Source organism: Tupaia chinensis, unplaced genomic scaffold (genome assembly GCF_000334495.1).
Source record: "Tupaia chinensis unplaced genomic scaffold, TupChi_1.0 Scaffold000081_1, whole genome shotgun sequence".
Lineage (NCBI taxonomy): Eukaryota > Metazoa > Chordata > Mammalia > Scandentia > Tupaiidae > Tupaia > Tupaia belangeri.
Window position 1 is genome coordinate 1988129 of NW_006159542.1, and position 16896 is coordinate 2005024.

The 16896-nt window shown below is 36.6% G+C and overlaps 1 protein-coding gene across 6 annotated transcripts in view; it reads left to right on the forward strand.

Annotated features, from left to right (window-relative positions):
* MUSK (muscle associated receptor tyrosine kinase) overlaps window positions 1-16339 on the forward strand; it is a 118813-nt gene extending 102474 nt beyond the window's left edge. For all 6 annotated transcript variants that reach the window (XM_006142720.2, XM_006142718.2, XM_006142722.2 and 3 more), the window contains 4 exons: window positions 6750-6951; window positions 7743-7934; window positions 9033-9181; window positions 15388-16339. In XM_006142720.2, the coding sequence (XP_006142782.1) occupies window positions 6750-6951; window positions 7743-7934; window positions 9033-9181; window positions 15388-16070 (1226 nt within the window). In that variant the 3' untranslated portion in view covers window positions 16071-16339. The remainder of the gene's footprint in view (window positions 1-6749; window positions 6952-7742; window positions 7935-9032; window positions 9182-15387) is intronic.
* The last annotated feature ends 557 nt before the right edge of the window (window positions 16340-16896 follow it).

Consider the following 16896-nt stretch of genomic DNA (forward strand, 5'->3'; position numbering starts at 1 on the left):
CCCATGCCTTAATCCACTCCAGCCCCAGCTAGTTCAAATCACAGGCACACTCATGCACACTTTGCACACACAGGTAGGCAATGGGAAAAGCTCCAGGACTCCCTTTGTGATCGCACTTGTGCTACTGCTGCACCACCAACAGGCCCCCAATTGATCTTTTTTTTTGAGAGAGATTTTTGCTATAGGGCATTTGTGCCCACCAGAAAGAGAGAGAGATAAAAAAGAAATCACCCCCCAACAGTGGATGACCACACCACAATCCCTTCTTCATTCTCCTCTCAGGATTTTGGGCATACATGCCCAGTGTGAGTTTCAAGCCACTGGGTCCAGGACTCAAATTGTGGTTGGCCATGTGGGAGTCTAGCAACGTAACCATTATGCCATTACTGGTCCCGCTAATCGATTCTTCTTACGAAAAATCTAGTTGAGGGCGTAATGGTTATGTCACTGGACCTCCCACATAGTCAATAGTGATTTGAGTCTTGGACCTAGTGGCTTAAAACTCACTCCAAGTACATGTTCTTTCATGCCCAAAACCCTAAGAGGTGGATAGAGGAAAAGGGACTGTGACATAGTCATCCTCTCTAAAGGGTGATTTATTGCTTTCTTTCTCTCACTGTATCTCCAGTAAGCACACACACCTAGAGCAAGAAATCTCTTTTTAAAAAGTGTAGTTGATAATTTTGTTGTTTATAATTTTAAATCACTCAAGCAACTCGATGATTAAACATGTTGCCAACATTTAGGTGGATGTTTTCTTTCCAAAATTCATTTTTCCATAATAATTGCTACCATTCTATCCAAAAGTGAAATTACAAAGACTTTGTGTTTGCATGTGTGTGTGTGTGTGTGTGTGTGTGTGTGTAAAATTTGTGAATTAATCAGTTGAAATGCTCATTGGGTGATTTTGTGGTGATATGAAATTACCCATTTATAAAAACTTGGAATGAGAAGTAACTTTAACAGTTGTTTAAGCCAAACTCTCTCACAATGAGTCTTTTCCAGAGCATCTTTAACAGAGACACTTCCTCTTCCCACTTAAATTTATTCCTTCTCTCCACTGTAGAATGCATTAATTACTAGAACATTTTAGTTATGTAGAACTAAATTCATGTTCTCTATAACTTTCAAAAATTGATCTTTGTTTTGCCTTTTTGATCCATCTTCTATAAAACAACCCTTAAAATATTTTAGAGGCAGATACCCTGTTTCCCTGTAGTCTTCTCCTTTTCACACTAAATATCTCTATTTTTCAACCTTTCCTTCCATGAGCTGACTTTGAAAAACCTTCACCTCCAGGCTTACCTCACTGGCTGATGTGAGTTTGCACAATGTCCAGAATTGAACCCAAAGCACACAACATAGTCTGATTAGAATGACTATGCAACCATTATTTTCTGTGATAAAGGAATTTTTCTTTTATTAGTATAAAACAAACTCATACTAGCTGTTTAATAATCATATGACCTTGATAGTTTCTTTATGGATATTAAGGTTTATTGATTTAGTTGAATTTGATTCCTAACTTAAATTTTCTACTAGATTGATGCAATTTATATATTTTATTAGTTTATTCTTACATTTGTAATTTTGCTTTATATACTTGACTGTTATGTTCTGAGGCATAGTGACTTACCCTCTTCTTATATTATGCCATTTAACCAATATAAAATGTCACTCTCGTTCTATTTTAGTGTTTTAGTTTTAAATTTCTGGTATTAACATTGGTAATCCTTCTTTTTTTATGTTTACCTGGAATCCCTCTGTCTCTTATTTTTCCTTCCTTATAAACATTAAACACCTGGGTTTACTCCAACCTAATGGTCAATTTCATTGAATAGCAGGATTTAGCCTATTCATATTTTGCATATCAATTGATATGTCTGATTTTATTCCTAAAGTCTTAACTTTACATTTTGTATTTATCTTACTTTTTCTTTCTTCTTCCCTTTTCCTTACTTTTATGGGCTTTTACTACTTCACAGCTAAGTGAAAGCCAGATACCAATTCTTTCTGCACATTTTAAGTCATTATTCATCATTTCTTCCCACTTCATGAGACTTTGATTCTCCAATGAGATCCTTACAATGCTTTTATCTTCTTTATCTCCTCCTCCAGTATTAGTTTTCTCTCTATAGAATTACTGTCTGTCAACTCCTAAGAGAATCAGTCAAAACTCCCAGGCATTCCATTATTATCCATTTATATTTAACATAACATATGCAGTGTATCTATTTATCCAGTTTTTAACAACCACTCTTTATCCTTCATCTTAATGTCTCTTTCTGATTTGATTGCTATTTGGTTAAGAGTCCCTTTGTGTAGTTTCTCAGCTAGGGTCTTGGGTGATAGAATCCCTGACACCTTGTGGATCATCACGCAGCTTTCTTTTATCTGGATAGTAGAAAAGTGTATTAGCCAGATATAGAATTCTTCAATGGCATTTCTTTTCTCTTGATAGTTTATAGATGTGATTTTACTCTTTTCTAGTGTCTAGTTTGGGAAATTAACAGTCTGGTGTGTGTCTGGTCATTTTTTTCCTGTATGTAATTTGTTCTTTCCATCTATTATAGATGTAATAGATATATTTAGATTTCCTTCTTACCCATAGTATCTGTATGGTGGAAATCCCATATGGCAGTGTACTACTAGACATCACTTTCCATCTCAGTAATCAAGACTTGATGTTGGTAGCTTAAAATAATCCATGATGGGAATATTTATGGAAGTGAGGATTGCAACAGGAGATCTTTCTGATGCAAAAAGCTGATCATGTTATCACTACTTAAAACTCTCTGATGATTCACTCCATTTGCTGCAGGACAAAGTCCAAATTAATTAAATGGGCATGCAAGGTCTTTTATAACCTAAATCTGATATCTACATCCTTACCCATAGATAATCCCAACTCAAACAATGAAACATTTAGGAGTACTTTTATGAAGGCAGACTTTAAGACTGCTTGGTTCAGGCCCTGATATATACACTTCCTTCTTTGTAGGACACTATCTCCCTACCCTCTCTCCATTCCACTCCCTTAATCCCCTCAACTCCACTCCAGTCCCTCAAACACACACCTTTGTCTTAGTTTATTCAGGCTGGTATAACAAAATACCATAGACTGAGTGACCTATGAACAACAGAAATTTATTTATACAGGTCTGGAGGCTGGTAAGTTCAAGATGGAGGCACCAGCATATTCACTGCCTGGTGAGAGCCTTCTTCCTCAAAGATATAGCTATCTTTCACCATAGCCTCATAGGGCAGAAGGAGCAAGAGAGCTCTCTCAGACCTCTTTCATAAGGACATTAATGTCATCATAAGAGCTTTATCCTCATTCATTTCAACATCCAAATTTTCAGGGGACACAAACATTCAAACCATAGGAAACTTCCAATGTATTATTGCCTACTCACTGTTTATATTTAACTTAAAGTTACTTATTCTAGAAAACCTACCTAGTATGCCCAAACCTGAGTTGGTGCTGTCCTGTTCTTACTATTCTTATAATGCTTCTTTCTTTTTATTGTAATTATTTATTTTCTTGTTTATTTCCCATTACAAATAAAGACTTGTCATGTCTCCCACAGTATTCTTTAACTCTAATAGTCAAACTGATTTAATAAATCGATTAATAAGTGGATGAATGAGTGAATACATACCCCCAGTGTTTGGAGAAAAGGTAAAAAGATAAAATTGACAAGAGAAGAAAAAAGATTAAAAGAAAAAAAAAAGGAGTGGTAACCTATTGATAATTTGAACCCAAAAAGAATATTGATGTAGCCCTAAAGAACACAGCAAATAGGTCAGTAGCAATAATTGAGGAATAGCAAAACAAAACTACCTTGAAAGGAAGAAATATATAAATCAATAGAGCTAAATTATTATTCTATGTCACTTCTTTCATTCTTCAAATATATCTGTCATTATGTATTTTTTAACATGCCACTAAACTCTGTCTTCTGATATTTTTGAGAAAAACGATTTCCTCACTTTATATACAGAATGAACTGCTCTATGAAATTCAGATGCAAAAAGAGTCATTTCTTCCAGACTTTTAATAATTGCTTCTACTTTATTATTAGCAGGAAGCATAGCTCCTTAATTTAAACTCTCCTCTTCATCCATCTTGGATTAAGAAACCTGGGTATGATTCAGTCCAAAGAGAATCAGATCAGCTTTCCTGTCACTTCCAGAGGAACATGGGAGTCTGAGACCACCACCACTATATTGCTTGATGAGGCACATTATTGGTCCCACACAGATGTTTTACTCTTTTGTTGATGTTCTTCCAGGTCCCAGTGCCTGCATGAGTCATAGCAGTGGCTAAGCTTGGCCAACAGACGCTTCAAAACCACTTTTTCAGCCAGTGTTCAGGGAGGAATCACTGTCCACTCCTAGACTAAGAAGTCATACACAAGCACCCTTGTAACATCTGCTTTTATAGTATCCTATCTCAGATGGTTTTAACCATCTACTGCAACAAAAGTTTTCACTTGCTTGCTCTTAGTGTCCAGGGCATAATCACTGAGTTCACTCCTAGACTTAGTAGTCACACTTGGCCTTCTTTTATAACCTTCACTTGTACAAATATCCTACTTCAAGTGACTTAAGACATCTGTTGCAATAAAGGTTTTTAACTTCTTAATGTGCTGCATTAATATATTATTTTATATTAAATCACTATCTTTTTACTATATTGTAGTCAATTGCTAATATTTCATGTAGAATCTTTTAAATATGTTATATAACCCACGTATGCATTTTTCTTCTATGCTACCATTGCCAAGCTGTGATATTAGTAAAATGTTAATAACTTTCTAAAAAAATTTAAAATATTTTGCTCTTACTGAAAAATACTATAAATATGAAAAGTGAATCTCTTCCAAGGCTGAAAGAATGTATTGATAATGCTATAATGACTTAAAACCAGTTTCCTGTTTATGGCTATATTCACATTTTCTAATTCTTCAAATGTGATAATTACTGGGTTATCAGGAAAGTCATGACCCACTTTTGCATAGAAAAATATAGAAAAATATGTCATAAATTTCCTGAAGACCTACTAGCATGCTCCTATCATTTTTTCTTAAGAGTTAAAAAAGTAATTGCATAATTATGTATTTTTTGCCTTTGATTCTGTTGTTATAACGCTATAATTATTCCTAATTTTCTATGTCTGTACCTTTCCCTCCTTTTTAAAATTAAAATTCTAATGATTGGACTATATTACAAATATTTATAAAACTAACTATTTGCATATTTTTAAATTCTATCATTTGTGGTATGCATATTCTAACTTATTAATTTCCATTTGCATATGGCTGTTATTTTATCACCTATTTTGTCTTCTGTAGTTACTGTGTCTTGTCCAAAGTCTTGTCTGAAATATTCCTTTCATTCTTTGTATCTTATGGAAGGAGATAATACTGAGTTTATCATTGAGCACGGCTTTGCTCAAATTTCATACACACTATATTTTATTTAACTTTGTTTATAGGAAGGGCTTTTTCCTAATGTGTAATTATGGCTACTCTTTTTTAAAAAGTTGTTTTTTGATTTGCCTCAGAATGTGAACACTGGAGAGAGACAGAAAAGTAAGGGAGAAAGAGAACACTCACGTGGGGATGGCCACATTGCAATCCCTTCTCCGTTTCTCCTTTCTGGATTTTGGGCACACATGCACATGCATCCAGCATGCTTTTCAAGCCAGCGGGTCTGACAGTTAAACTGCACAGTCAGCCATGTGAGGTCCGGACACCCCAACAACCATGTCAATGGCTGATCTGACTCTTTGCTTTTGATCAAAAAGTTACTGAATTTTTAATGTCCTATTGGATTTATTTAATCTGTTACCAATTGCATTTTGTTCAAGTAGTAGAGCCACATAATTTCTGCTTTTGAAATGTGTTAGATTTTATCTTTGTGACCACAGACTGGTGGTCACAAAGATAAAAGATCACATCTGTCAGTATTCCACAAATATTTGAAAAGAAGATTTATTCCTTCTTTCTATGGTACAAAGTTCGTTTGTAGCTATTAAAACATTTTTGTTGATTATGTTATTAAAATACTATGTATCCATGTTTTTATCTTTACTCGAGCTATTAAGAGGATTCAAAATTTAATTAATGAAGTTGTTCTAATACATACACAATGAACTTTGCACTCTATAAACAAAGTGGTATGAGTAAAGCATCTTTTGGTTTCCAGCAGTAACACAGATTTAGTTGTTTCTGTAATACGCTGGCCTTTTAAATCAGAGTTTGACATGTGTTACATTTTTAGAAAAATTATATTTGTTTGTGTTCTATCATTTTCATTTTCTGCCATTGTTTTACAGTTTATCAACCAGCAATAGATCTGTATATAAGCTCAGCTTAGACAAACCTGACCATAAGTATAATTACATGAAGACATGTTTTTTAATGATTTCCTTGTTGTTGGCTTACAAAGAATATAATACAGTATAAAGAGTACTAGCCCAGGATCTGCATTTGTCTTGGAAAATATATCTCTTCTCCCAGAGTTTTATTTTTAAAATTCGATGACACTGTAAGTTGGATTTGCTTATAACTAGACCTTACTAGATTCTTACAATTGGATTTTATGGATATGTGATCAGGGATAACCTGATACATAAACATATTCTATTCATAACTTTAAATTTTATTTACTGACTGCTTGAATATAAACATTGCTTCTTAAAGGTTTGACGATGAATGAAAAGAATTATTGTTTACTTACAGCATTCCCACCAATGACGTCTTCAAAGCCAAGTGTGGACATTCCAAATTTGCCCTCTTCCTCTTCTTCCTCCTTCTCTGTCTCACCTACATACTCCATGACTGTAATAATCTCCATCATGTCCAGCTTTGCCATATTTGTGCTTCTTGCCATAACTACTCTTTATTGCTGCCGAAGAAGAAAACAATGGAGAAATAAGAAAAGGTGAGATTCTAGTTTAAACTAATCTGACATCATAATATATTAAAACCTACACATTTAATATTGGGATTGAAAATGGAAATGTGTGTATATGTGTTTGTGTGTGGGTGTGTGTGTGTGTGTACACAATGGATAACAGTATCAAATTAGTTTATTCTTTATATCATTTACCATACATATGTATATGTGTGTGTGTGTTATTGCTGCTACTCTCTTTTCTTTTAAAGAATTTTTTAAATTTAACTTTATTTATCTTAATTTGACCACAGAGAGACAGAGTGAGAGAGAGAAGAGGGAAAGCAAGAAAGCAAGCCACCAGGTCCAGGACTTGAACTGCGGTCAGCCATATGGGAGTCCAGTGCCCTTAACCACTATGCCACCTGCCAGCCCCAATCTCTTAATAGTATTCATAGCCCTGCTTTAAAATTAAGCACCCCTCACTATGGTCTTTAAAAATGTCAGTGACTTTTTGTATAGGATCATATGTCCTAAGGCTAATTTTTCACAACAGACAGAATCTAGACAATAATTTGGAAGAAAATGGCTATTTCTGCTCCACATCTTCCCCTCAGTCTCATTGCCACTGCTAGTGACAAAAGTCTAGATAAAAAAATATGCCTTTTGACTGAAGACCAAACAAAATATTTTATTGCTCTCAAATCAAAGGATCTTTGGCTGCCTTAGTATAATTTGTTTTGTTTACTCCTAAATACTATATTGCTTAGAATCTAAGTCTGAGTGTGGATCTTACCTGCTACTAAGCTCATGATTGGTCTTGCCTGTCTTGCCCACAGAGAATCAGCAGCAGTAACCCTCACCACACTGCCTTCTGAGCTCTTGCTAGACAGACTTCATCCCAACCCCATGTACCAGAGGATGCCACTCCTTCTGAATCCCAAATTGCTCAGTCTGGAGTATCCAAGGAATAACATTGAATATGTGAGAGATATTGGTGAGGGAGCATTTGGAAGGGTCTTTCAAGCAAGGTAAAGTTACTCATGAAAGAAAACATCTTTCCATTATGTCTGAAGGAGTTCCCAAGCCATTAGCTTGATATATATATATACCATGGATAACAGTATCAAATTATTTTATTCTTTATATCATTTACCTTATTTATAGTACATGTTATATTTTATATCTTAATAATTTTCCCTCTTTGCAGGAAAATAGAAATATATATGGAAAGAATTATTTCATTGAATTTGAAAGCAATGATTTACAGGAAATCCAAATCTTCATTTATATATTCAAATGACAAAAATTAATAATTCCATTATATTTTTCAGAAAAAAGTCATATGCTTTTAATTATAATTTCTTGTAATGTAGTTAGTAGACAATTCTCAAACTTACCTCTCTTCCATTTTTCATTGCTAAATTTCCCACTTCATTTAAAGTTTACTTTGAAATAATGCTTTAATATAAGAACTCAAAGTCTGACCTTTATAGACATTAAGCAGAGATTTATGAAACAACAGAGCACTAGAAGAAAAAACTATGCAAAAAAAAAAGAAAAGGAAACATTGAGGCCAAGAAAGGAGTATTAGAACAATCACACTTTTCTGTGAATTAGAATAAAATAGTCTATTTGCATGGATGCAGGCTTACAGACAGAGAGTTGGACCAGAGAATATGGATTTAGTTTGAGTTACCAATTGTCTCTTGAACCTTATCTCCATCCGTGGGGCTTTGGTATGGACATTATATGAATAATGACCATCTCACATAAATACTTTTTTTGGAACCAAAAATATGCAAGATACCCCTTAAGGCTCCAAGAGGAATATAAAAATGAGTAATTCACCTCAGTGAATTAAGATTCTGGCCAAAATTGAAGAGATTAGAACGACACTGTAATTCATAATGTATTTTTTAAACTTACTCTGTGTTTGAATAGCCCCAGTGGCTTATATTAATTGGAGTCAAAAAGTCTTATGCTAGGCTACTGTGAACTTCCTATGGTTCTGTGGCTCTAGGAAAGGCTGCAAGAGTGGGGTATATGTATGCATGCAGGTGGATATTATGTGAGTGTGTATAATGGTCCTGATCTTCATTTTCTTTCTCAATGCATTTATCTCTCAGGGCTCCAGGCTTACTTCCCTATGAACCTTTCACTATGGTGGCAGTAAAAATGCTCAAGGAAGAAGCTTCAGCAGATATGCAAGCGGACTTTCAGAGGGAGGCAGCACTCATGGCAGAATTTGACAACCCTAACATTGTGAAACTCTTAGGTATGAATATATTAGTGAGGCAATTTATTTCATTCAGAGATAGATGCTTTTCATGCCATTCTTCCTTCATACTTCACTTAAGCTTTTTCTTTCATTTCTTGGTCAGCGAGATATCTCTGTTTCCAAGGTTAACCTCTTCTATCCCAACTCTGTAGGATATTCATTGCTTAATGAATTATTCTTTTTGAATTTTATCACTTTAGTATTTCTCTATTTTTTTGCCTCATTCTTATTCATAAAAATGTTTAAAATGCCCCCAGTATAAAACATGTTTTATGTGATGCATATTTGACAGTCAGATGAAGTTAAGGAAGCAGATAGACATGAGGGCCTAGAATTCAGGGAAAAAAAGACCTGGTTGTAGATAGGAGTCTTAGGTTATTAGAATACACCAAGTATATACAGTCATGAATCTGGGAAAGATATCTAAGGATGGAAAAGGACAGAGAAGAGGTCTAAGGACTAAGCTCTGGAACATTACAACCGTTTAGAGCAGAAAAGAAGAGGAACAAAACAGACTGAACAGGAACCACCAATGAAGTTGGAAGTAAATCAAGGCAATGTGGTGTCCTGGAAGCCAAATGAAGTATTTCAAAGAGGTGAAAGTGATCATGTTACATGCAATAAGTCAAGTGAAAGAAAACTATAAAAAGACCTTGGATTTGGCAACATGGAGGTTCATTATAGCCCTGCTAATGGAAGTTTCTAAGGAATGTTGGAAGCAAAGTAAACAAAAGTGAATTCAAAAAAAGGGTGGGAGGAGAATAATTGGAGTAAAAGTAGAGACAACTTGTTTTGCAACCTAGAAAGGTGAACTGAGAAATATGAGTAGAGCTGACAAAGAGAAGAATAGGATCTAATTCTTTCCTATGAAGGTAATGGTATTTTTGCAAACTAATGGGAATGATCTAGTTATGAGAAAGAAAATTGATGCTAGGAATTAGCAAATAGTGGAAGAAATGTCTTTAAGTAGAAGAGAAGGGGAAAGGGATCCACTGGAGGGATTGGCTGTTATTACAAGAATGTCCAGATCAGCTTTAAGAAGAAGAAAGAATGGAGATAGATATTAGTGGGAGAGCATGGAAGGTTGCTTCTTATTGATTTACTTTTCTCTGTGAAGTCAGAATCAAGATGATCATCTGAGAGTGGGGATGGGAGAAGAGGTGTTGAAGATCTGAGGGGAGAGAAGGAAGAAATGGCCATCTAGAAAAGTAAAACATAAAATGAACTAGGGAAATGCAGTGCAATTGGCAGGCATATTAAGAGGCCAAGTGAAGTTGGAGCTCACACATTTTACACAAAACCAGTCAACACATAGTGTTTTCATCCAAATGTCACCCTTTGGTTATAAACCAGGTAACATGGAGTTGGGTTTAATCAGAATTAGCATTTTGCCACACAAGAAAATTAAAGCAAAACTGGGGCAAAGAAGAGGAGGGTATGCAAAGGAGTGATTATTATGATTGGCCAAGTAACTTAAGCTATTAAGGAAAGAGAACATGAGAGGAATGAGAGATCATAAAAAAGGGAGAGGAGAAAATGGACTAGAAGTCCCAATGGTGTTAAAGGAGTTTTTAAGCTAGGGCGTTATAGGCCCTGAAGTAGAGTACAAGAGGCGGGATGGTGAACAAGAAATGCGATGGCAGAAAAGAGGTTAGAGACATAAATATGAAATGCCACAGTTAAGAAAATGATCATGAGGATGAGTGACTGAAGCTGGGTAGAGGTCACAAGGAATGGAAGTCAAATAACACAGAAGTTAAAATATTGGAAGGGATCTGCATGGATATTAAAATCAGGAGTTATGATAGTATCTTGAACAGTTTCTGGTACATTATAGGGACTCTATGAATATTTATTGAATAAATGGATGAAATTTATTCAGTACTTAACAGTTCATTTTGAAAATACTTCTTCCACTTCCTCTGCTCCTAAGCATTTATTCATTCATTCGTTCACTCATCCCAGGACAATCTGACTCTGGCTTCTGCCCCTCCATTTTCAAACATTATTCATTTATTTATTTACTTATCAAATATACACATACATTCATAATCACCAAGCAATTTCCTTTTCCTTCCTTTAATTGTCAAAGGGTGCATGCCCTCACCAGTGACAGAGAGACAAAGAGAGGGAGAGAGAGAAAGCACTCCTAATTGGACAAGGTCACACTATAATCCCTTCTCCTCCATTTCTTTTTCCATTTGAGATCGTGGACAAGCAAGCACGTACACCCAGCATATCATTCAAACCAGGACCAGGACTCAAACCACAGTTACCATATGGAATCCAGCTTCCTTAACCATTAGACTGTAGGGAGCCCAATAAGGCAACTTTTATTTCAAGAGATGGTCTCTTCTCAGTCTTCATCTTAATCCTTTTTTATTTTTTTGAAGTATTTGACACTATACACTGCCCTCTTCCAAACATCAACGATCCAGCTCTGTCCTTGGTTCTCTTCCACCCTTAATCTTGCTCAACAGCTGTCCTCCACTGTGCTATCCACTTCTAAGAGCCAGTGGGACCCAAGATTCTCTCCTCACTCTACGTTCTTCTTCCATGCAACTCTTCTTGGGAAAGCTCATGTCCTCCCTTAACATTTTAGTAACTCAAGAATCAAAATCTCCAACATAATTTTTCTCCTAATCTTCAGATATACATTGCCTATTACTTTCTGTATACTTATAACCAAACTTGAATTTCATAAAACCACACCTGATAATGCCTTTTAAACTAGCCATTTTATTTCTGGGTCTCTACCTTAGGCATTTACCTAAACATTTATGAAGAAAGTTGAATCTCTCCTATCACATTGATTTTAAGATGCCTGTTTAACATCTATCAGGGATATAAAACACAGTCCTAGAGCTTAAGAGGGATACTGAAGAGAGATAAATACTCTGGCTTTTTGAATTTTGTGTATCTTAAAAGCCTTTGATAATGATCTTCAAGATGAGATATTTTCTTGTTTAAAATATACAACAATGTTTTATTGTTTCTTGAAATGTTGACTCTACATTTATACATAAGTGTTCACAATTTTACAAGATATTGAATTCTTGGGATTGGGTCAAACAAAAAACTATGTACAATTTGCAAATTTATGATTGTTGTGATAATATGTTTATATATCACTATGAGTTTTCTCACATTTCCCAACAAGAACTCAAGTTTATATTACCATTTGTCAAATGCTCTAAATTCCATTTTGATGTTCTGTGATCTCAAGGTCTGTTTTTAATTCAAGTGCACATAAGTAGTATTTATTCATGTATGTGATTCTACTACTCACACAGCTCTTGAATGTTAACACCATTTAAGTGAGATGATGACAGTAGAAGAAGGATTGGGAAAATCCATAAAATTAATTTCCAGTAAAAGAGGTCTATACATTTAGAATACCAGGCATTTACAGAACATATTTGTATGTTTAAAAGGATCATTAACAAGTTGAATCCAAAGATAGTGGTTAAGTGTTATGCACAGGGAATCAGATCCCACATGGCTGCCAAGGGTTTGAGTTCTAGTCCCAGAAGCTTAACACACTGAGTGCACACGCATACACTCAGGACCTTGATAAAAAATTGAAGAAAAAAGGACTTCAGCATTACCAGGCCCAGATGGGAGTGCATTCTCTCTCTCTTTCTCTCTCTCTCTCTCTCTCTCTTTCTCTCTTTCATGCTCTCTGGCATAATACTGGGTCATAGAAAAATACATCATGACTTTCCCAATGACCTAAGAAAAAACAAAATTTCAACAACTAGCAAAAAATATTCCTTGCTTTTAGTCATTTTAGTTCTAGCGTATACTTGTTTCATAGTCAGAGTTGGAGGATATAGGTATAAATATAGATATATGCATAACTTTAGAATAGAAAGAGGCATTATAGGTTATTGACTCTTACCCAATATGCTGGAAGTCAAAGAAGTGGAACAATGAGGTGAGACAATTCATTCAAGATGTCACATTAAAGTTTAAAGACATAGCTTAGGACTAGGCATAAGGTTTTCTTACACCTATGTGTCCATTAATTCACCCATTTATCATTTTTTTAAATTTTGCTAGATTGTACATGTGCTTGCAGGAGAGAGATGGGAGGGGATAAGAAATTACACCCCTATAGGTTATAGCCATGCTGCAATTCCTTCTCCATTTTTTACTTTCAGGATTCTAGGCATGCATGCATGCGTACCTGGCATGGTTCTCAAGCTGCTGAGTCTCGGGCTTGAACTGCGCAGTCAGCCACGTGGAATCTAGCCACCCTAACCACCATACCATGGGATAAGCTGCTCCCATCTTTAAACTGGTCTATTCATTCATCCCTCCATCCACTCATTCATCCATCCATCCTGTTCATCTATCAATATCTTGAAACTCCATCACCAATCATGTGTAGTAGCAGGTTTGAGGGTACAGAGATAACTAAAACCCAGTTCTCTCAAGAATTTTATTTTGAAGTCCAAACCAAGAGTTAGGGTTGAGTTATTTTAACATATAAAACACTTTGAGCTCAAGTGTGTGTGTATATATGTGTATATTTATTCACATATATGACTATAAATAATATGTGTATCTAATTATAACCATTACAAAGTAGAAATATTCTATATATTTTCTGTATCAGGAAGTGAAACATCTCATTAAATAACCTCACCTTAAAAACATATTTTAATTTCTCAGAACAATATGTTGTCACATTTTCTTTCCCCAGCATATGAATTCTTTTCTAGCCCAGCTGCAGCAGTGTGTGCTGGATAATGTTTGTACTCAGTACACTGAGGCTACATGGAAGCCCCAGTTTTGATTCCTGGTCTACCCTACAGATTAGGCATGATGGTGTGTGCCCATAACCCCAGCTACTCAGCCATAACCCCAGCTACTCAGATAACTGAAGGACACAGACACACACACACACACACACACACACACACTTTTTTTTTTCTTTTTTTGGAGAGGTGTTTTTTTTTTTTGCTATAGGGCATGTGCGCTCACCAGAGAGAGAGACAGAGAGACAGAGAGCAGGAAATCACCCCCCAGGGAGGATGGCCACACCGCAATCCCTTCTCCTCCGTTCTCCTCTCGGGATCTTGGGCACGCATACACACGCGCCCGGCGTGAGTTTAAGCCACCGGGTCTGGGACTCGAACCTCGGTTGACTATGTGGGAGTCCAGCGACACAGCCATTATGCTAACTGCTGGTCCCACACACACTTTGAAAATCAACTCATCCAGTAGAACAATGGTAAAGCCAATAGATAACGCAGGCAAATCCCTATCAACTAGAGATAATCCAAAGATGACCCTGAAGAAGAAATCTCTAACCCAATAGACATGACTGTGATTTCCCTTTAGCACATATAAATATGCTGACTGCTAAACTCTCTGGAATTAAAAACTAGCTCCAAAATAAATAAGCCAAGATAACTATATTTCTTGTTTCTTCTCTTTGAAAGAGACTTTTAATTTTTGCTTGAAAATAATAATAAATCTATTTTTATGATTTGAAATTGTGTCCATCTAATTTATCCAAGTTATTCAGTTTCTCTCTCAATATAGCAATATTTTATTATTTAAAATGCCTTATTGGCATTCCATCTAAGATTCTATTTAGATTACGATTTTTGTAGAATGAACATCATAAAACTTAAATTTCAAAATGTTTGACTAAAGCAACCTAAATACTTCATCTGAGAATCATACTGTTTTTTGTTATTCTTTCCAAATTTCATATATCTTCCTTATTATCATTTTCCAGAGAAGTAACTGGAAACAGAGAGGTTACTGTGCACATTTGGAGCGAATGCCCATACATCAGTTCATTCAGTAAACATTCTCAGACACCTGGCTCTTCCACACACGTGCTAGGGGTGGAGAACTTAATGGGCAAGAGGACATAATCTTTACTTTCAAAGTGTTAAACGTTACAGAAACCTCCAATAAACAGATGATTGAAAAATAGGATGTTAGGTCCTATATTAAAGGCTGATGGATGGAAACTAATGGAAGGGTCAGAAGTTGGGACGTATTAGAAGAGCAGTACACTGAAAATTAAAAGGTAAATAGAAGTTTAGACAAAGAAATGGGGCCAGGGATCAACAAACAACCCGGAGACCATAGTCTCCAATCTGGTCTTCTGCTTTTCGGGGTTCCTCCCGTTGAGTCATTTTAGAAAGAACATCTAACGGACGATGCTGTTTTGGTTGCAGGCGTGTGCGCTGTGGGGAAGCCTATGTGCCTGCTCTTTGAATACATGGCCTACGGCGACCTCAACGAATTCCTGCGCAGCATGTCCCCTCACACTGTGTGCAGCCTCAGCCACAGTGACTTGTCCATGCGGGCTCCTGTCTCCAGCCCCGGACCCCCACCTCTCTCCTGTGCCGAGCAGCTCTGCATAGCAAGGCAGGTAGCAGCCGGCATGGCTTACCTCTCGGAGCGCAAGTTTGTCCACCGGGATCTAGCCACCAGGAACTGCCTGGTGGGTGAGAACATGGTGGTGAAAATCGCCGACTTTGGCCTCTCCAGGAACATCTACTCCGCGGATTACTACAAAGCTAACGAGAACGATGCCATCCCTATCCGCTGGATGCCGCCGGAATCCATTTTCTACAACCGCTACACCACGGAGTCTGACGTGTGGGCCTACGGCGTGGTCCTCTGGGAGATCTTCTCCTATGGCCTGCAGCCCTACTACGGGATGGCCCACGAGGAGGTCATTTACTACGTGCGAGATGGCAACATCCTCTCCTGCCCCGAGAACTGTCCCCTGGAACTGTACAATCTAATGCGTCTGTGCTGGAGCAAGCTGCCTGCCGACAGGCCCAGTTTCACCAGCATTCACCGCATTCTGGAACGCATGTGTGAGAGGGCAGAGGGAGCTGTGAGTGTGTAAGGTCGGAGACGCTCAGATAAAACGCTGCACCCCTCTCAGACTCTCTGAGCCAGAGGAATCCTACAGCAGGGGCCCAACCAGACTCAGGTAGGGAAGAATAGCAGACATGAGTAGCTGCCCCTGACTTACCAGGGGAAAAAAAAAAACAGTGCAGAATCCCTGTGATAGAAAGACAGGGTAAACCAGTGAATGGAAACAAGCTAGGAGCTACGTCAGACAGCAGGAGATACCTATTCTTCCTCATGGGGTAGTTTGTAACACAAATTAGACATGAAAGAATGTCGGCCTGCTCAGTTCCTGAATTAGCTGGCAGTAGAATAAGGCTCTGCTGAACTAAATTTTAATGCGAAATAAGGCTCAGAGCTTCATGTGTAATAAGTTAACGACCGTCTGCTATAAAAGTAGCATATTTTTATGTAAGACATTGAGGTTAAGTACGGAAAGCTAAAAGAAGGAAAAATACTCATTTTCTCACTGCTTAGAGAAAGGTGTTAGTTTTTTGTTGAACTTCTTTCTTGCATTTAATGCGTAATTTCAGATTTGTATTCTGCAGAGTTGTGGTTATACTTTACTGATAGAGGGCTTCTAAGGAATAAAGTGACAAATCAAGCTATATTCTTACTGTGATTTTTAGTTCCCTTCTCCATCTTGGTGAGCTTCCTTGAGAAATTTTTCTTCCTGTACACTTGTCATAAATCTGCTTATTTTAGTCCTATAGTTTTTCGAAGTCCTATGGTTTTTGTATCTTACTGATTTTTTTTCTCTGAAATTTTTATTGTGTATTTTCCTTTGTTTTAATGTTTATATCTTCTTCTTTTCAGGACTT